The 22790-nt window shown below is 39.7% G+C and overlaps 1 protein-coding gene across 1 annotated transcript; it reads right to left on the bottom strand.

Moving 5' to 3' along the window:
* Positions 1-3423: 3423 nt before the first annotated feature.
* On the bottom strand, positions 3424-22531 carry TRMT9B (tRNA methyltransferase 9B (putative); the record flags this gene model as incomplete). The annotated part of the gene is made up of 4 exons (XM_080626387.1): positions 3424-4460; positions 7253-7426; positions 12055-12209; positions 22500-22531. 4 exons carry the CDS (start codon positions 22529-22531, stop codon positions 3424-3426), a joined length of 1398 nt encoding a protein of 465 aa, XP_080482513.1.
* Positions 22532-22790: the final 259 nt, after the last annotated feature.

The raw sequence follows: 22790 nt of genomic DNA, 5'->3' as shown, positions 1-22790 counted from the left end.
TTAAACCTAGATGAGCAGCTTTGGAGCAATCCCAGCCCACTGCAGTCAGAAGCAGGCTTGTTATCAGCATAACTGAAGTGAGAATATTGCCCACTTGTCAGACAAGAAATAAAAGAACGCATTTGCCTTTTACCTTGTAACAGTCAGATCTTGCAGTCTGGACACTGCTGAGAGTTTGAGCGTGCAAGGACAACTGGGTTTTATTTCCTTATTTATTCATTCATTTACGATAAACTTTTCAATGGTATGAACACTTCTCTGTGCACATTAACTATGTCTATAAGCTATGAAAGACTGGGATCACATGGATTCTTCTGGAAATTACATTTTGTTTAAAATGGGCCTCATCAAACTGAAACCAATCAAGAGAGACATTCACCATGCTCTCAGTGAGGTAAGCTGGCTTCTTATGAGATGATAAAGCTGTTAGAGACCTGCGCAGCCTCCATAAATAGATGGGAGACTGTGTATGGGAATAAAAGCTTGCTGTGCAGACCTCACATTTGTGACCTCAGCTGACTGATCCCCACTCTAGAAAAATTAAGTTACACAGTGGTTATACATCCGAAGAGGAAAACTGAATATTTTTGGGAAAAAAACCAAACACAACCGTTTACCAAACCTCCCCTCACCTTCTCCAAGGAATTTGTAATAATACAATCCAAACTTCTATGTAACATGACTTAATAGCATCAGCTCAAAACAAGAGAAAATCCAATAGAGAAATAAATAATCATGAAAAGCATCCCTGGTCAAGAATTCAGGAATCTCAAACCAAAAAATGCATTGAAAGTCTACAAGCAAAAAAGCTGTTCAAAGTACCAAAGTGGCTTTGAGGTGACACCTCTTACTCATACAGATGACAGAGTAGGAAGTTTTCACTGAAGCCTGAAACATAGACTCAGCCTCTGTTTCAAAGAGCATGGACAACTTTCCTTTCTTAGTTTACCCCAAGTTTCATTAGTATCCTTGACTACACAGTGAATACTTCACAGACAGACTGCAAAAGTACAGGTAACAGAATTATAGATTCATAGAATGGTTCCTTCTCCCACTTAACTGAACCCAGCTGTCAGTTTAGATAAATAATATTTTATAAATATTTTAAGAGATATGCAATACAGTGTCTGCATACTGGGGTTCAGGGGCGAACTTTCAGTATTGGGTATAGGATGGTAATCAACTACATCCTTTCTAAATACAGCCCAAATTCTAGCATCCGTATAGCCAATTGGCCAATATGATGTATGGCCAATTAGCCAATACACCAATTCCACTGCCATATCTAAGTTTCTTAACCTTTCTTGCATATCTAAGCAACTGAGCTTTCTTCTAAAATCCTCAAGCTCTTCCAGAAATTCCCAGCAACTGAGGCAGGCATCACCCGTCCGACACAAGCATGTTGCAGATGAGGTATGGAGCTCCAATATGCCAGCATCAGTATTTTTGCACTATGCTTTTAAAACTGGAGCTTTAGGATGCAGCAGAAGCAGCCCCCTCAGCCATGAGCAGCTGGACCCAGCTAGGCAGAGTATATTGCCAGTTTTCTGAAGTATGGCTTAGACACAGCGTCTGTGAACCACAGCTCCAGGCTGCATTGAATTTTATATTTAGAGCTGAATATTTCATAAGTCTCAGATGCATGGTTCTTTGACCACACTTCTATTTGCAAAAGGCAGTGGGAAGTGCAAGTGGTACAGACCAAGGAAGGATAAAGTACCGGGATCCCAAACTATGAGGAAGACAAAAATGATTGCTCTACAGGCATCACTCCAGTAAATAAATCTATAATAGAATCCATTATCTTGTGGCAATTACTCCTAGGCAGCTACATCTAAAAATAGTCAACATCATCAGGGCTTTCTACTGAAGAACCCCAAATCCATATACTTACACAGCATAGACTGGAAAAGTTTGGAATTCCACTCCTGTTGCTTTGTTTTCAGTTATTTGCTCAATAATAGAGCAGACATCATGTGGGTCTCTAAAAGTGCTGTAGCAAAAGGGTTGATCTCTGAGGTGAATCTATGCAGCTCCATTAAAGTTCATGAAATCACATCAGCTGAAGATGTGCCCTACACTAACCCCACTGACTGTAAATAAAGCCTCAAAATGAAGTAACTCCATGCTAACAAGGCAGTTAGCCTGTTCTAGCCCTGCTTCTGTTGATATAAATGAAAGCTTCGGAATCTTCAGAAGCCAGGTGCACTTTATCAACAGCACGCGTAACTTCACATCCCAAGCCTCCACTGAAAGGGGTGAGATTATGTGAGTGTAAAGAACTTTGTGAGGGCAACTGCTATAATCCTGTACAGCTGGATGATGATGAGGCACCATTTTTAGCAAGATTTATGGTTTTCTCGACAGGGAACGAGAAAGCTTTTTAAGCAATCGATTATCATATTGGTCTCAAAAGATTCATTTAAACTGCAGAAGACAGGAATTTCTATTTTGTATACAAACTTGTACCCTCTTCCTATCTACGTTATTTAACACACTATGTAATATACATTCTTATGTCAGTGAATGAGGAAAGCAAATACGACAGCTGAGCAGATATGCACTGGATTTTTATTAATTTTATCATAGCCTCCCAGCCTTATCAAAAAGATATATATATATATCTCAAATATCTGATCTTCTGTAACCTTTACATAATACTGATACTCTCACAAATCCCTCTTGACTTCTATATATACACATAACCAATGAAAAAACAACAGCAAATGAAATTAAGATAAAGTATTTGTGAGAGCTAACACATAAAACCTAACTTGCACCTGAGAAATTAAATTCTTTTTAAAACAAAAGTCCAAAATACTGTTCAAAATCTGTTCTGTCATTTGCTCCCATATACAAATCTCAGATGACAGAACGTGCAGAGCTTGGTTTTTTCCCATTAACAACTCTACTCCAAGCTAAGTAGCACTGGGACCATGCTTGCTCCCATCTCTGCAGCATGCACTCTAGCAGTATACAGTCAAGTATGTTTTCAAATGTACCTGTGTCTCTATTTACAGGACTTCAAAAACAGGGAGTAATGTGACACATTTTCAGTGTCTGAGGAACAAAGCCTAAACCTTCTACTGAGAGGATACTTCTCATAAAATATGCCCTGATCCTTGTCTTATAAAAAAGGTTTTATTTCTCAGTAGAAAAGTATATTTAAAACCACAATTATTTGCAAAAAGCAATATAAAACTCTCCAGTTTTAACCTCATAAAAGTTTAACAAAACATAAATATTGTTTACCACTTACATTCCTTGCATTAGATAGTTAAACAGGTAGAGAGATCACTTAGAAATGAATGACACATGGCAAGTACATGAGATTCAAAATCCATGTCAGACTGCACGATCACAGAAACACAAGGAGCAGCTTAAAACCCTCAGTCACTGGATTCTGCTTTGTTCCCTTTACAGCTATGTTCCTCTTTTCTCTGCAATAATGCACCAGTTTCCATGGTCATAGCAGGAAGAAAGTATCTGAAGCTCAGGCACACTCTCTTCTACCAGAGAACACAACTCCCCTTCCCGAAAAACATGATAGTAACGCATGAAGGCTTTTGTATCCAACGTGGCATCATTTTGGTCCCCAACAGACACTGCTGAATCCAAAGCAGAGTCAGTGGAGTCAGTTGTTGAAGTTCTCTTGAAAGACTTGCTCGCATTAGACTTACCAGCATCATCTTTATTACAACCACAGCTGTAGTCCCTGTCTTCCACTGGGCCATTTATACATGAAGCTTCTTCACTCTTGATCTGAGCCATACTTTGGTGTCCTCCATTTAAACTTAAGTCGCTCAGTGCACCTGTGGCTGGTGACCACTGTGGTTTTTTGAGAGACAGGCTTTCCACAAACACATCATCATCATCTAAACTTTGTTCTTTTAACAGTGCCCCATGGTGACCTAAATCCAAACTGCAATGTCGCGAATGCTGAGTGGGTACAGTACTGTTTGCCCAATCTCCTTCATTCTTCGGAGGCTTCATTTTGTCAGCTTGCTTTCTCAGGGCTGATTCATCAAGGGATGTAGAGAAAAACCATGAGCGGAAAGATCTTCCTAGAGCACTGTAAAATCTGTTTTCTTCTTCAGAAATTTTCAGGCAGCAGGCTCTGGACAAGCAATGGTTCATATTGTGGGAATGTTTTGAGTCAGTTTCTGGCTGGAGATTGGTTTGGTAGCTGCAATCAGAGATGACTAGTTGTGCAGGATGTATATCTTGGCTCTTTACAGCATGCACAAACTCACCCTTATCTCCAGATTGATTTGATTCTGAAAAATGCCGTGAGCACAAGGCCTTGTTCCATGGAACAAGTACGTCTTGTTTCTCAAAGCGACGATTCTTTTGTTCCATAGCCCAAACGTAGATCATCATCTGGCCTCCGGGTATCAATACCCTTGCCATTTCCTTTATTGCTTTGCTTCTTCTTTGTTTAGTTGAGAAATGATGGATCACTATGAAAAAGGAAAGGCATTATGTACTGAATATTAGTAAGGAGATAGCATTTTTGTCTTCAACCTGTTCTATGTGTTCAGTCATTTTAGTTGCCATATTCCAAAAACCACTCACTGCAAGTCATCAACAGTGCTGAATTCACTGGTACCACAGTGGTACCTCAGAAGGCTCTTTTTTACATTTACGTACAATGGATAAAACCAGGAAAATCCTGAAGGAAATTCATCTAATACCAAAACAGGGATTCAAGAAGCATCACGCATAGATATATATGATGGAGGTTTTGGTTTCTCTGCATTGCCCATAAAATTTCGTAGCATGGCTTGCTTTCATTTAAATGCCTGGCCTTTAGGTGAGTTATGTAATATTCAGTTCGACTTTAGTTTTTGGGACACATTTCAGACTTACCATACTGAAAACAGAAAATCTTTCCACCATGTAACAAATACAGCAAAATGTAGTATCATTAAAAAGATACCTGTATGTTTGTATCAGTGCACTTTCTAAAGAGCTAGTGAGAAAAATGAAACAGAAATATTTTCCACTGCTTTAATTTTATATAAAAGTTATTGCCTTTATAGATTGCTTTGGAGGAAAAAAGAAGTATCTCAGTCTGAGAATGATGATTTTTTGTTACATTATGTTATTATAAATAATTATCAAATTCAAAATAAAACTATTGATCATTATTTTTTAATTTTCTTTCCAGGATATTTTCCATAATTTCCAATTTCACTGCAATGTGAAATGAAGCTACATTTCAATATTTCTACAGTTTCTATCTTACTATTTACCTAAAGGGACCTATTTTAACAGCCAGAGAATAGCTAAGACATCTGTTTTCTCTCAGAAACATTAACTTGTACTCAGGTCACGTTGCTCATATCATTCTATATGTGATTAGTACTATATTTGATTCAATCAATAGCATAAAGAAGACCGATTACATAATTTGTTTCAAGTGGACTTGGAGCCAGCCAATTCCACATGCAAAACATTCAATCTACCCATATAAAAAGATACAATAATGATATGAGTTCTTAGCTGAAGACATCTCCATACCATCAGAAAAATTAGATTATCTTTATATGTGCTGCTTGATAGTAGCCAATTCTACTTGTAGAAATAATGTTATTTCAACACTGCAGTTATGAAAGTGTGTCCAACTAGCCCTGTCTTTATTCAAAACAATGATGAAATTACCAAGGGGAAAAAAAATATATTTTTCACTACAAGCCAAGAAAAGCATTCTTGGCAGTTGATATTAACTAGGCCCTCACAAGCAGCTGAGAACACAAGATAGCAAACTCTGAGAAAAGTTCCCCAGTCTATATGGTCAGTGTTCTTCTCCAGTTACCCATGACTCTTGTTAGTATTTTATTGAACCAGATAGGGAGAAAAGAACTGATATTTTCTCTCATGCGGGAGCTAGGCCATACACCACCATAGAAGCTCCTGGAAAATAACACCAAAACTGACAGAGACAGCATAACCATGTAAGCTTAGTTCACCAGAAAGTAAGTGCCAATCAACCAACAGTATCTGTGCAAGCTCTAAGCAATTAATTTAATGGGTTAAATATTTTTCATGGATAAAATTATATAATCTGGTGGTCCTGCAGAAATTCAAACCCTTTATACAGGATTATAGCAGTAAAGCCAAGAAGAGTATTTGACTATGTACATCAATACTTGCTATTCTCTGGAATGGGATGAAAAACACTCATTTAGAATTAGATAAACACAAGCATACCATGTCTCTATTCAAGAGGAATTAAAATCCACTATTGTTAATGAACAGATATACCATGTGAATTCCTAATTTTGTCAGGCCTATAGCTAGTATAAACACTAGGTAGGTACACTATACTTCAAAGTCAGATGATCTGATAGCACTGAAATTATGTTTGAAGACCTGAAATGTTGACAGGGCTTGCCGGTTAACTAGCCAACATGAAAGCAAAGTACTGTAGATACTGCTTGCACATTAGTCACCCTTGCTTTCACCTTCCATATGTGAAAATACATTTGAAAATACATTTCTATCATATTACAAGTAGTTTGTTTATTGCTACCAGTAACTATCATGCTTTATATTTTTGCTGATACAGTGAAACAGCCTGAAAGAAGTTCAAGCAAGTGTAGAGCTAAAAATGTAGACTGCAACTGGGTACTCTTAACTATTCCTCATAAACTCTTTTCCAGTTTATACTTCTCAAATTACGAGTAGTATTTACAAAAAGAGAGGTCAGAGGAGTTAAGATGCTGAGATGCCTCACTCATTTTAGACAACAGGCACTTGTATATGGCTCTAAGTCTTATTTCAATACTACTCTACGAGAAATTTGAATTCATAGCATAATAGCTAACTTGAGCTTCAAGTTCTGCTATAGAGAAAGCAAGTTTTCATTTCAATGCATTTGCTGGTCAAAATAGATCCTAAGGAGGAACCAAGAGTTCATCTCAACCACCTAATCTGTTTAAACTTTGGCCATGTTTACATAAGTTTTTACTTGTTTAAAATGCATGCTGGAAGGAAATCTTTTCTCAACAGGGTGAACAAGACCACATATAAACAAATAAATGATGCACATACTTCCCTGGTCAACAGCACCTCTGTGCAATGGAACTAATTCTTTTGTTTTTCATGTTTACTACATTCATTTCAGTAATATCTGCTGTGTTTCGAAGGGAATTGTTTCCAAACAAATTTAACCGAACACGTGGAAAGAAAAGGATCCCTAAAAAAATTCTCATTTGCTGTGGGCCAGCATGCGCGTGTGTTTTCTTACCGCCAATGGAAATGACTGCATTGAAGCACTGGTCCCTGAAGGGAAGGTTAAGGTTGTCACACACCAGAACTTCTTCACCTTTCTTCCTTGCAATTTCTACCAATGGCCCACAGTAATCACAGCCGAGATTATACACCTGACTGTTAACACTGAGATACTTTCCAGTTCCACAACCTAAAGAAAAGAATGATAGATCAGAAGTCATATGTTCCAAACATTTGCTATCCCTCCCAAAACAGTGAAAATAATGGGAAGGCTTTCCTAATTCTAAGGTTTCCTGGAAAACAAAATGAGGCCTTGCTCCTACTAGCCTAATTGCTGCAGGGCTCATCTGGACTGTCTGAAACTATATGTTCACATGATAAGGAGCATAACAGTACCAACATCACCAACAAAAATACTCATTACACTGTGTAATGTAGCCCTGTGCATTATCAGGTTACATGTATTCTTTGGGGAATAAGGGTAAGTGTAGGTGGGAGGAGGAAGGAGTGGTGCTTTGCAGCCATTATTGCATGTCTTAGAGCAAAAAACAACCATGCTTGCTTCATACTGAGCCTTTGTATCTCCTGGTATCCTGGAACCCTGACCACACCACCCAAGTCTCGGAAGGCAGATGCAGGGACTGTGAGAATTAAGACCCTGGGCCCACTCTAGGAGAGGATCTGGTTCGAGACCATCTGAAAAACCTGAACGTGCACAAATCCATAGGACCTGACGAAATCCATCCGCGGGTCCTGAAGGAGCTGGAGAATGAAGTTGCTAAGCCACTGGCCATCGTATTTGAAAAATCATGGCAGTCAGGTGAAGTTCCCGACGACTGGAAAAAGGGAAAAATAACCCCCATTTTCTAGAAGGGGAAAATGGATGACCCAGGGAATTACAGACCAGTCAGTCTCACCTCTGTGCCTGGCAAAATCTTGGAGCAGATTCTCCTGCAAGGCATGCTAAGGCACATGAAAAACAAGAAGGTGGTTGGTGACAGCCAGCATGGCTTCACTAAGGGGAAATCCTGCCTGACCAATTTGGTGGCCTTCTATGATGGGGCTACGGAACTGATGGACAGGGGCAGAGCAGTTGACTTCATCTTCCTGGACTTGTGCAAAGCATTCGACACTGTCCCACACAACATCCTTGTCTCTAAATTGGAGAGACATCAATTTGATGGGTGGACCACTCGCTGGATAAAGAACTGGCTGGATGGCCGCACGCAAAGAGTTGTGGTCAATGGCTCAATGTCCGGCTGGAGCCCGGTAACAAGTGGTGTCCCTCAGGGATGGGTGTTGGGACCGGTCTTGTTCAACATCTTTGTTGATGACATGGACAGTGGGATTGAGCGCGCCCTCAGCAAGTTTGCCGATGACACCAAGCTGTGTGGTTCGGTTGATACGCCGGAGGGAAGGGATGCCATCCAGAGGGACCTTGACACGCTTGTGAGGTGGGCTGATGCCAACCTCATGACGTTTAACCATGCCAAGTGCAAGGTCCTACACCTGGGTCGGAGCAATCCCAGGCACAGCTACAGGTTGGGCAGAGAAGAGATTCAGAGCAACCCGGCAGAGAAGGACTTGGGGGTGTTGGTCAATGAGAAAATGAACATGAGCCAGCAGTGTGCGCTCGCAGCCCAGAAAGCCAACCGTATCCTGGGCTGCATCAAGAGGAGCGTGACCAGCAGGTCAAAGGAGGTGATCCTGCCCCTCTACTCTGCTCTCGTGAGACCTCACTTGGAGTATTGTGCGCGGTTCTGGTGTCCTCAACATCAAAAGGACATGGAACTATTGGAACAAGTCCAGAGGAGGGCCACGAGGATGATCAGGGGAGTGGAGCACCTCCCGTACGAAGACAGGCTGAGAAAGTTGGGGCTGCTCAGCCTGGAGAAGAGAAGGCTGCGTGGAGACCTCATAGCAGCCTCCCAGTATCTGAAGTGGGGCTATAGGGATGCTGGGAACAGACTCTTCACTAGGGACTGTAGTGACAGGACAAGGGGTAATGGGTTAAAACTTAAACAGGGGAAGTTTAGACTGGATATAAGGAAGAAATTCTTTACAGAGAGGGTGGTGAGGCACTGGAATGGGTTGCCCAGGGAAGTTGTGAATGCTCCATCCCTGGCGGTGTTCAAGGCCAGGTTGGACGAAGCCTTGGGTGACATGGTTTAGTGTGAGGAGTCCCTGCCCATGGCAGGGGGGTTGGAACTAGATGCTCTTAAGATCCTTTCCAACCCTAACTATTCTATGATTCTATGATCCTGTTTCCAACAACGAGCATAAATGGGCACCCAGGAAGTAGTAAGAGCAGGGTAATAAGCATTATGACCCTTTTCATCAATACCCTTCCAGCTTCCAGCTACTTTCTATTCAGGAAATTTCCTGAAGTGCATTTTGTCCATTTAGTGACCTGCAATAGATCTCTCTTCCAAGTCCTTCTGCAGCCTTTGCTAAACTCCACACAGCACATCTCTAGTGCATCTCATTTCTCCTCAAGTCCTAAATCACAGCTTTCACTGGCACAAGTCAGAGAGGAGAAATTTAACTTCAGATAGAGACTTGAAAATAACTGTGAATCATAAACATTCCTGCCATGTTGCAGGCATGTCCTCTTTCTGTCTTGGTGCCAATGTATTATAATGCATGTAAATGTAATTAACACTTCCAGAATGTCTTCCACCCAAAAGTATGTCTTCTCAAGGACTGTGCTGTACTAAATTGAAATCTTTCAGAGTGTCCTTTAATACCACATGTATAACAGGCGGGTTTCAAAATTAGATTAGGAAACATTCACTGCAGTTATGGGTCAGCAGTGAAGGATAATTTCTGAAGGTTGACAGTCAAGCAACGGGGTAGCAGCTTGGCAAAGAGAACCATCTCAGTACTGGCAATTCAGTTTAAAGGCCTGGAGTTATCTTTAGAAACATCACTGCTTCTTGCAGCACTGCTGCTCTTGCTGATGTTAATGTGCACCATTATCTAGAAAGACAGCACAGGAACTGCTGGAGAACAGCACAACACTTCAGTGGTGAAAAAAGAGCATATTTCTGAAGCATAAAGCAAGCACTACTCTTTGAAGTAACACTTGAGAAAAATGGAATAGATTTTTATTGTTAATGCAGTTCAAGGAATATATGCAATAAAACATGAACCTCTCCACATTAGAAACAGTAAGTTTTTAAGTTAGTATAACGTCTTATTGGTTACTGTGTTTGCAGAAGAAACACATTTAGGCAAATGTACATTAATTTAAAAGACTCAATTGTTTAATACATGGCTTTTGTTGGAGTGTTTTTTAGTCACAGTGAGGTTTTTGGAAGTAAAGGGTTCTCTCTGGAATGAAGCTGAATAGTGACAACACTCCCAGAACTCTAAAAATCTACATTCCCTTTTAAATGAGTCATCAGGAGGGTGGATTCCTTCATGAAGCTGCTAACAATGGCCATGCTATTGTCATTTATTTTGATGAATGAACAATAATAAGGCAATTAGATAAAATGATATTTTAATAAAAGGTGGCATTAAACAGATAATGAAATTATCAATTGAAGATCTCATTTTGAAAAATTTAGTGCCACTAGGCCAAAATATATATCAAAAATACACACAATAGTTAGATTCCTGTATATCTTATTAAACCTCATAAAAAGAGGCACTTTGTGTGCCTTGACGGGAATATTCTTATTGTCAGCTGTAAGCATCTACCCATGCATTTAAATTATTTCAGCTGAAAACGTAACAGAGTGATCTTAAGCTTTCAACAACCACTGTGATACCTGCTGATAAAGCCCCAAAGAACTTCAGCTAAGCTTCAGATGACTTCTGTTGTGATGATAAAAAACTTTGGCTGAGAAATAACCACGTTAAGCTGATTGTTGAATGAGTGTATACCACAGGATATTATTACTGAAAATGGTGCAGACATATAAAAGAAGATAAACATTCAAAATAACAGCAATCAAGTATTTGGAGGGTACTGCTCAACAGCAGCACAGCTATATATTATCTTTTGATTATGGCCTACAACATCTTCAAATAATGTTTTTCTCTTCTAGAATAAGGCAGATGAATAATTTATTGTGTACATCTATTACACGTTGCTGTATAAAAGCGTTTTATTAGTCTAAACAGAGAGGAAAATCTAATGGTGCAAAGGAGCATCTGTTTTGTAATGATGGGCTGTATAGAACTGAAGTCATAACACAAAGCAAACACAATAGAAGCTGGACTCCTCTAAATTTTATGTAGGTGCAACAGAAAATCAAGGTATAAATTGAACATGTAGGGAAGAAACCACCATAGCAAGAAAGTGAGGTTTTGGTGTCTGTACTCAGGGTCATAGGGAGATTCTAAGATCACAGGGTTTTTTTTCAATAGCAATCACATCAGAAGATTTCTCTTAAGATAAAGTCTTGAGAGGAAGAGTTTCAGAACAAATGAAAAGCAATAAATTGCAGACCAGCAGTACTTAAACCAAGAGATCTAAAGAAACCAAAATATGAAATAATTGAGCTATTAACACTGTTTTTTAAAAAGGGCTCCAGGGGAATGACAGAGCACTAAGCCTGTGGCAAAACTGATAGATTAAAGCTTAGCTCAACAAAAATAAGGCAGAAAATGTATTTACTGGCTATCTGGTACACTATCAAAGAAATAAAACAAGTGGTATATGTCATTTAATATGGGCTTATAAACAATACAGAAAAATCTTTAAACCAAATATAAATGAGTTTTAAAAACAGTTGCTCTGAAGGATACATATGGCAAACTGATAAAGCTTATAAAGACTCTTTCACACCACCTCAAAGAAAAGCTTACCTATATCAGCAACGAGACTGCCAGGCTTCTGCTCCAGCAGGAAGTTTCGAACACGAGGCCATGCTTTGCTCTGCAGATCATTAAAGTAGGCGGCTGTATTTTCATACACGCTATGCACGTGCTGCTTTTCTAGTTGAGTAGCCTCATGTTCCATCCTGAAAACATAATGAAGAAAGATTATGTACAACAAAAAGCAAACTGTTGTAGAGTAGCCTTTACATTCAATAGGCATGCATCATTCAGGACATTGTAAGTTTACAATCATAAAATCACAGCCATCATATTTATAAAATGGGCTTTACTCAAAGGATATGATTTTACTTCATGAAAGTCAATAAAAAAATGGAAAGTATCATCTTGCCTGAGGAGCATTATATAACTACATGTCCCTATACAATAATATGCACATACCTAAATAAGTTCACCAATGTGGTAAAAGTTTATGTGGTGCAAAACAGAGACTGTATTCAGCAGAAGTGCAGAACGATTGAAAATAGGACATTAAGAACAGACTTTCCAGTTGTACCTAAGGTAAGTAGGCAAACTATTATTAGCATGTTATGTGAAATACAACCTGGACCCTGAAAACAAAGCCCCTAAATCACGCACAAATCATTTGTGGTTTATGTATCCTCTAGAAGTGATGAGTTGGTTGAAATTTTTCAGCAACAAAACCATGATTTCCCTGCTCCCACTCCACTTCATTTCTTAGTGAAGTATTTTAGTTTAGTGATTCCTTTGAAAAGTGTTACCTTCTTTGACTTTTAATATTACTCACACAGAGCGGATGCAGACACTGAATCCCTTTATACAGAACCTTAGGTCTTCCTTAAGATTTCCATTCATCCAAGAACCAGCCAGGTCAGGCTGATGGAGGTAGATGGAGGCTGACTTAAAGCATTAAGGCATTTTTCAAACTAATTCAAACTGCCTGTTTATTCCTCCCCCTTATTAAACCAGAACGTATTTCATTGTCCAAGTACTCAGTAGATATTAAAGCCTGTTTCCAAACTTCTACCAAGAAACTAAGCAATACATACCAAGATGAAGCTATAAAAGTGACTCCTTTGTCTGCGTTTGAAAATGTCAGAAGCACAGACTTAAACATACAAGTTCTTCTTTTGCTTTCCTTGAGTTTGAAATATACATTTTGGAATCAAAATAAAAAAGTTTCTTTCTGTCATTTTTACTGTTTAAATAAGTTATCATGAGAAAAGTTTTAAAATATTATGCATAGTAACAAATCATCCGAGCTCCTCAAAACACCTGTACCACAACCACAGTCTTTTTAATTTATAAAATGGGAGATACTTTCAGTGACTGAACAAAATTACTGTACTTCAAGTTAAGCGTGTGTGAGTGCTTACAAGAATAGCATGTAAGACTTGATCCATTTCACTGGTTTTATATACTCTGCTATGTAAGAGGTTGGGCCAAATTGTTACAACTGTCACAGTCTACTCTGATTATAGTATCTATGAATATTTCTGTTCAAAACATTTATGTTCAATGTTTTCACAGTCCTTTCTTTTTTTCTTACATGACCCACAATTTTCTTTAATGATGCATTACCTCACCGTGTACTAGCTGAATATATCTATATAAAATTCAGTAGCAGTATAGTAAATTCCTAGTAGGCACATTTTCAGTGTCATCTTGAAGAGTAGAAAACTACAACAGACTGAACTACAGAAGTTGACAGTACTGAAACACAGGCTTGAAATGATATTACATGTGCCAGAAGTTATTCAATCAGAACTTTTTCTCAGAATGCCATTTCAAGTTCTGTTGTCAGAAATAGGATGGGTTACTTCCAATAATTTCAAGCAATGATTCCCATAAGTTAAAAGCCCATTCTTTTTTTCTTATTTGATCCTTACACAAAACAAATTGGGTGTTTCATGTCTCCAGCTATCTTTCTTCTCTGCCTCAAAACATACTCTATTTAGTTGTTCAGCTGCCTAGAAATCCTCTAAGTACAAATTCCAAAGACTAACAATCATTTATTTTGCTTTGTCAACTGATAAACTCTTTGCTTTAGTTTATATTTCATGTTTGGTTACTACGTGGTTCAGTGTTTCCAAGTGTTTTTATCCTTCCACCTGAAGCTCTTTGTTCAATCGTTTTAGTTCTTTAAAAAAAAGAAAAAGAGAATGCTACGGGAATTTCAGTTTATACCAGCTACAGAAGTAGCTGTTTGAAGTGAATGCTAGTTCGAATATTTTAAATAAACACAAAAGCCAACTTGGGCTTGACACAGAACATGGTAAGGATTTTCCCATTGACACAATGTTTTATTAGACTTTCCCTAAAATGTCTTTATTGAGTTCCAACGTAGGCTGAAATTTGGCTTAGTTTCCTACTGAATCTCAAGACCATTAAGTTTCTCCTTGAATTTTCTCATTCACTGGAACTGGTACTGCGTCTTCTGCTATGCAGGACGTGCTGGAGACTCCCATGTATTACAACACTACATTAAAGGTTATTGTTTTTAGAAACACTTAAACATTGTCAAGATGTTTGGTTATACTCTTAGAACAGTATTTTACTAAAATACAAATTATTTAACCTTTCATTAGAACTTCTATTCCAGCTGTTTCTATTTTGTAGACTGATTAAGTCACATGATGAAATTAGATTTGTCAATATGACTTTCCAGTCAAGATCCATAACACCACCAGGTTTTACTTTGCAGCACAGCAGGGAAATGTCCTAGTAACAAATCTTTTCATTTCAATGTTTACAAAAGGCAAGAGACCTGTGGAATCTGACCAGACCTGCAGCTGTACCAGTTTCAGTCAAGTCTAACATCACTGAAAACACAGAATGTCATCAGACACTTAGAACTAGGTAACTTCACAAGCCAAACTCAATACCTCAATTTCTCTTTATCAACAAATATAACCATTACAACTTCTTTGCCTTGAAAGTACCATACAGTGTCTCTGTCGCACACAACTTGTAGAAAACATTCAGTTCATCCAACTTCTGGATTATAACCTCCAGGATAATCACAAAGTCTGTTTTGCAAAGGAGGAAATGAAAATCCAAGATGTCCCACAGCTTCAGCATCTGCTCCAGTTCTCATTACCTGGAAGCTGTCCCATAAGAGCTCCAATAAGCAAAGAGAAGAGCAGAAGACGTTTATTATGGACACGCTCTCCACATGCTCAGTTCTTATTTTTTTGTGTGCTTACGTTCCTGTCAAGAGCTCCTGCAGAGACTAGGAGCAGTGCCGGAAGTGTGCAGCAAATTGGCACCCAGCTGCTCAGTCACTTTGCAGCAAGTCTTGACAAGTCCCCAAAATGTGTGTGCAGCGTAAGAAATGTCAGCCTCCTGCAAACAAGCAGTTTGGATATCAAATGAAGAGCTGGATTCTCTTCCATTTCAGTGCTTCCTGGTCATCTAGGTTTCTATCGTGAGGCTGCAACAGGCTCTTGTTGCAGCTGATACATGAAGTGAGAAAACTGGATGAAAGCTGTGTAGTTTCTGCAGAACTGGCAGGCAAATGGATCACCAGTCCATCACACCTAACTGTGGTATATGAACAAAACTGTTTGAAACCATTGACACTTTCCTACATCATCATTTTTATTCTTTGATTTGCTTTTTGGGGTTTTGACTTTGTTTTTGTTTTAAAGCAAAATTAAAAAAACCCTAAAATATTACAGCTTTCCAGAGGTAAAAGGAATCGTACAAACATAGGATATGTATCTCGCTAAAAATTCCCTGACTTCAAGTTAACCTAGTTTCTTCCTTTTCCATTACCGTTTTGAAACTTTTTAGATAATTAACTTTTCAAGGATACTGCTTTTAAGGAGAGTCGTGTTGCTTGGATGTTTTCTATCACTGCTGAAATAATAACTACATTTAACCATGTGACCTTGAAATGACAACAGCCAAAAATTAATAAACCAACATTTAAAACATTTTAAAAAATCGGAATTATTTTTGGGGGTGTTAAGACTTTTTTGTTTGCTTTTGAAATTGTCTGAATTCTGACTGTGACTGACTGCATTAAATACCTTATGCTCAAGCAGACAAAACAGTCACTGGCTCCCTGACACAAAGTGCACCTTGACACTGAAGGGCAGGAGGTAATGTTCAGTCCAAAGACTCTGCCTCTATGACAGCCTACCTACAGCTTTCCACACCTTCCTGCAGTTCTTCTGAATCCCTTGCAGCCCTCCTTATCTACCACAAGTCACCTTCTCTCATCCATGCAAGACTTTTATGTCTTCTTCTGCTTCCCTTTGCATGTGCTACATCACCACCACTATTTTAATTTCATATACAATACTGTGAAGTCTTGACCTGGCTCAGGTTCAGTTCCTTCTTCCCTCTATTTCCAGCCCAGTCACAATACCTGGAACATACTCAAAGCTTTTTGCTCAATGCCCTCTTCAAGTACCCTGTGATTTTTCACAGTAGTTATCAAATCCTGCATTGCTCCTATTTGTCTTCAAATCATAGAATCATAGAATAGTTAGGGTTGGAAAGGACCTTAAGATCATCTTGTTCCAACCCCCCTGCCATGGGCAGGGACTCCTCACACTAAACCATGTCACCCAAGGCCTCATCCAACCTGGCCTTGAACACCGCCAAGGATGGAGCATTCACAACCTCCCTGGGCAACCCATTCCAGTGCCTCACCACCCTCTCAGTAAAGAATTTCTTCCTTAGATCCAATCTAAACTTCCCCTGTTTAAGTTTGAACCCGTTACCCCTTGTCCTGTCACTACAGTCCCTAGTGAAGAGTCTGTTCCCAGCATCCCTATAGCCTCACTTCAGATACTGGGAGGCTGCTATGAGGTCTCCGTGCAGCCTTCTCTTCTCCAGGCTGAGCAGCCCCAACTTTCTCAGCCTATCTTCATATGGGAGGTGCTCCAGTCCCCTGATCATCCTCGTGGCCCTCCTCTGGACTTGTTCCAACAGTTCCATGTCCTTTTGATGTTGAGGACACCAGAACTGCACACAATACTCCAAGTGAGGTCTCACAAGAGCAGAGTAGAGGGGCAGGATCACCTCCTTCAACCTGCTGGTCACGCTCCTCTTGATGCAGCCCAGGATACGGTTGGTTTCTGGGCTGCAAGCGCACACTGCTGGCTCATGTTCATTTTCTCATCGACCAACACCCCCAAGTCCTTCTCTGCCGGGTTGCTCTGAATCTCTTCTCTGCCCAACCTGTAGCTGTGCCTGGGATTGCTCCGACCCAGTTGTAAGACCTTGCACTTGGCATGGTTAAACGTCATGAGGTTGGCATCAGCCCACTTCACAAGCGTGTCGAGGTTCCTCTGGATGGCATCCCTTCCCTCCTTAGGAAGCTGATTTCATCAATCTCAGATTAACCAGTCTTATAGGCACAGTAGTTTTACCTGTGGGCAACAGGTAAAGTCCCTGGTCTCATGGTATTCTAGTAAATAAATTAGGGACCGCTGGTTTACATGACATTGTAGTAGGAGCTGGTAGCATCTGGAAGAGAGTGTTTAGCGTGTAGTTACCAACAATTCACTATCATACTGTAAGGACACCCCTGGCAAATCTGTTCAGGAGTCTGTTTTGAATGCTCCTCCGTGATTTATTTACGTGATGGATTAAAGTGTAGCATTACATCTGCAGGCAGACCAAACTGACAAGGGTTCAAATGCACTGGATAATGGTATTAGAATTCAAGTGTTTTAACAGATTGAAAAAGACAACAGCAAAGTGTTACATTTAGATATGAATAACTAACTGCACAAATGAAGACTGAAGGAGGCAGGATGGGATGACTGCAAGCAATTCTGAGGAAGTATATCTGGGTGCTGTAACATTTGACAGATTTAACACCATACATGCTATGGTGTTATGGTGCATTTTGCAATATACAGTTGCAAAAAAAGATGAAAACCAGCAAACAGAAATAGGGCAGACACTTGCAAGTTACATAAAATTGTTCTCCCACAGTCAGCACTGCTGATGTATCAGTTTATGTCCAATTTCAAGCAAGAATATTACAGAAGAGAACAAAAATTATCAGAGATCATTGTAAATCTCTAACAGACCAGAAACCAAGTAAACCTCTGGGAAAGATGATGCTGCAAATCATTTGTACAGAACATCATACAAGGAGGGCTGCTGCAAAGTGAGAGGGAGTAATCTTTTACAAAATGAAGGGTAGACAAACAATAGTGGGCTTGAACTACAGCAAGGAAGACACAGGTGAGGTACTTTAAGAACAAGAAGGACAGAAAAGCACTGCAAATGACTGTGAACTGGGTAGGTCATGGAGCCTCCATCAATGAGGTCTTAAAAACATTAGTTCATTAAGCACCTGCAGGAAATATGCTGATGCAGTTAATGCAGCTTCAGGGGAGCGAGATGATGCCTCGACATCTAGCCTTGTGATTGTGTGTGTCTATGAAGTACAAAACTTCAGTTTTTCAAGTTATAAGCAGTACCTGAGTGACCTGCTGTAGCAAAACAAAAATGAAAGGCTGAAAGGCTGCTTCACAATGTTTATTACTCTTTAACACAGGAGCTGTTTCTATAGCTAAATTATTACAGATATTGAACTAATTTCCTCACCACTTTCAGCAGGTTTTTTGTTTCCTAAGAGCCCTGCATCAGTACTGCAAAGTCCCCGGCCATGCTAAGCCACTTATAAGCTTTAAATGTAGCTGTTTTCCCTCCTTGGTCACTGTACCTCTCAAACACTTAGAGTTATCTTGCCTTTTCTCCTTATTTACCAGCAGTTAACCAAGCATTAAATATTTAGCATTTTTCAGCCTCCCTGATGAATCAATCTAGGTGGTGTTTTACATGTATTGTTGTCATTCTCTGTATCCTCTCCATATGTCTGTGTTCGTCATGCCAAACCATATTCATAGGAATATTTGATTCCTTAATGTCATTCTTACAGTTCTGGAATTACAGGTTTCTAAATTCCTTCTGTTTCCTCACACTCTGGATTTGCATTTAGAGTTCTATTTCCAGATGGATTAGTTTTAATTTATGCAGTATAAATCTCTTTTTTTTCCTGCCCATAGAGCTCATCACTGTTGGTACTTTGATTGTACTTGATGCTATATACAGACCTTTCTCAATTAAAACAAGTTACAAAATGACTTAAGTAAGACATTCAATTACTCAAAAATACATCTTCTGCTGAAACTTAATATCTTAGTACCAGAAAGATAAGCAGCACATTATCAAACAGGATCCCAAACTAAGGTTGTCATTGGTTACCTTTGATCCCAAGATTAAGTACAAAATATTGCACAATGAATTACAGCAATTACAGAACTACAAAGTGGATTCTCTTGATACCTTTTATAAACTACTCTTGATTATCACATTTATTATTACTGAACACATAATTTCTATCTTAAAATATTCATATGCAAACATAGTCAGTATTCAGTATACACGTCAAATGCAGTTTGCGAAGAACAGGTCTTGTGACAGACATTATTAGGTATTAAGTTAACCTCAGTAGATGACCATCAGAACGACTGCAAAGACAGTATTACAACTTTATTGTCCTGCATAAGTGAAAAATCTGACTTATTAGCTTTTTTTTTTTTTTTTTTTTGCAACTGTTAGTCATACAAAGTCATGTACTTCTATTTGCTTTCTTGAGAAAGGTGTCTTATGAGTCTCTGAGGTGAGTGTTCAAAGACAAAGGTAGTTTTAAGTACTATCTAATAGTAACTGGATGCTTACACAGCTGACAAAAGCATCTGAATATACAACAATAATCCTATCAGGATTTAGAGTTAGACTTAGACGTAGAAAAATACCATTATGTTGTTACTAAAGGGTTGAGGTGTAACCCTCCATAGAGTGTCTGGCCACTGTCACAGATCCAGGTTCTTCAAGTTGCAGCTGTAGTAAACTGAGTAGTGTGAAGGCTTAGTGTCCCTCTAGTTCAAAATGCCTAGAAGAGATCCTTCATTTCCACAAACCACCAGAGTTTCACTGAAAGATTGTTTCATTTTAAATGCTTTACAGTATGAGCGATACCTCTTCATATAGCTTGATATTTCTAAGCCCTTCATTTTAAGGCAAAGAAAGGCCTTTAAACAAAGCAATTTTTCCCACTCAACATGGAAATGAAAAGCTCCATGAGGGAGCTGAAATTTCACATACACACCACTAAAGCTCTCCATCTGGAAGATATTTTAATACTTTAATGGCCTTCTTACATTTTTTTTTTTTCCCAAATCAGTATTTTTCAGGAAATAATTTTACGATGGGGAAAAAGAGTTGATACCTGCAGAAATCAATACCTAGAGCAAGAACAGAAATACTTCCTTAAAAAAACTTTGGTCCACAAGTAATTAATTTCTCTGAAATTATGACATGCAGATCTGAATATAAAGTTCTCCTCAAAATGGAATATTCTTCAACAGCAAAACACAACCCAGAATATGCAGTACTTCTGGTCCAACTGTGTTATCATTAAACTTTTTTAAGGAGAAAAAATCAGGCAGGACTCTGTGTCACATTGAGTTTTAGTCAATTCCATAAAGCCTGGCTATGACACAAATATTTATCTTATTTTTCAAAAGTTAGAGTTGTTTTTTTTTTCCCCGTGACTCAGTTGATATTTCTGTCTCTGTGATGAAGGTACGCACAGAACTTCTGAGGAACCCGTGACTGCTGTTCTAAACAAAAAGAGTTAATTTTTAATTTTTAAATTATTTCTAAATCACTTCATAAGCATATAAAAGTCCAAAGTATTTTTTCAATCTCTTTAATCTTTACAAATTACGGACATGGGCAGCCCTCAAACCATGATTATCTGCCATACAGGATTATGCTGTATCTATTATTACCTATAAACTTGCCCATGTATATCCTGGTACTGCAAAGACATGGACATCCAAGCACTGTAAATCATCTTACTGACCTCAGGTAGCCTATTAATAATAACTAAAGACAGGAATTTGCACGTAACTTTTTTCAGGATAGAGCCCTATGCTGTTTGTACCATCCCATATTCTGATTCATGCATCCAGAATGGATGGCAGAATACCTGCAAATCTGAGTGTTTGGTTATCCCTTGATGCAAGGCTGATTTCAAATTTGCTTTATAACTTTGGGTGTGGGTTTATCGTTGTTTTACCTTAGAAATGCAGAAAATCATTAAGTTACTTGTATTTTTTCTTCTCACCAAGTTTAGTTTAGCATTATATACATATATGTCTGAAAATGCTTTATGCCTTTGAAGACCTCCTCGCTAGAGGTGATACTAAAATGCACAGCCACAGTTACCTACCTGTATCTAGTTCACTCGAAATGCACATCTCCGTAAGTTAAAAAATATCAGCACCGCTGAAACAGCTCAGCATGCAATTCATTACAAACACACAATGGGAGAAGGCAAGTGGTAAATAAAAATGCAGTGGTTCAAAGACACGCTCTATAAATAGCATATATAACTGAAATAAATACATTGATATACTAAACTGAAAACAAATTACAAAAATGAAAACAAATCCCCGCAGGGTCCATTATGAGGCATTAAGAAGTCCTCAGAGGACCTTTGCTATTGCTCATGGACAGAGCGCTGCATGTTTTCCTTATCCATTTCTCGAGTTGCAGGCTCAAAATCAAAAACTCCAGAAGCATGCTTCACCCGAACAACTATATCAGCAGAGAATGTCATCCTGTGCTCTACATCAACCCAGCACTGCTGCTGAAGTAATTCTGCTCCTTTCCTTGCAAGAGGAAAGGAGCGGGTGACCCCCCTGAGCTTCGCTGCTCCCACAGATGCTCAGTGGGAATGAAAATCCCTTTACAAACACTGATTAAGCAGTGAACACTCTGCAACACTGAGGGCTCTGTGCGGATTTACAAATGCAATTTCGAATCTTACAGGCAAGAAAAAAATAATATATATATATATATATATATATATTATTAACTGCTATGGCTTTGGATTGCTCCAGATCATTGCTTAGGACTGTTTGCCAACGCACAGCACGTGCTTCATCTTGAATTAATCAGGCGACCACAGAGAAACTTATTATTTCTGTCGCAAATTCTCCCCATGCCTCTTAAAAGCTCCCCTCCCCAACCGCTATGCCAAATTCACCGCCAGCATCCCTGATAGCTCCCGGCTCTGCGAGCCGTCGCTCCGTTCAATTAGAACGGGAGAAGGGGAAGGGGGTGGGTAAATATTAGTTAAATCTCGAAATCCTTCCGTCCCGGGGTGGGTCAGGGTCTCCCGGGCTCGGCGGGCAGCGTTTTTAAGAGGATCATCTCAATTTACAACAAACTGCCGCCGTCAGCCCGGTTTTTTCCGGGGGGGGGCGAGGGGGTTATGCCTTTTATTTTCTCTCCCCCATCCCCGTTGCTATTACCCCTGAGGCCAGAGCAGCGATAATGGGTGGGTTATCCTCTTCGCATCCTCCCGTATAGCCCGGGCACCGCCGTTCCCTCCCTGCCCCGGTCCTTACCTGCACCCGCGGGGCGGCGGCGGCGGCTGCATCCCGCCGTGGAGGCGGCGCTTGGCCGCGCCGGGCCGGGCCGGGCTTCGGGGGTGGCCCCCGGCGGACGGGCGCGGGGAGGGCGTCCGCCCTCCCCGCGCCCCTCCGCCGGGGGCCACCCCCCGGGCTGCGGGTCCCGACCCCCGCAGGCAAGAGGAGGAGGCGGGGATAAAGGGCCGGGTGATCGATTCCCCGTTTAACTCTTCTCCTTGAGGTCTCGTCTCAATCCCTTGGGCGCCTTCCGCGAGGAGATGAGAAGGG

This window comes from Psittacula echo, assembly GCF_963264785.1.
Source record: "Psittacula echo genome assembly, chromosome: 1".
Taxonomy (NCBI): Eukaryota; Metazoa; Chordata; class Aves; order Psittaciformes; family Psittacidae; genus Psittacula; species Psittacula echo.
Note: the sequence above shows the minus strand (reverse complement) of the source record. Positions and strands in the feature narration are given on the sequence as shown.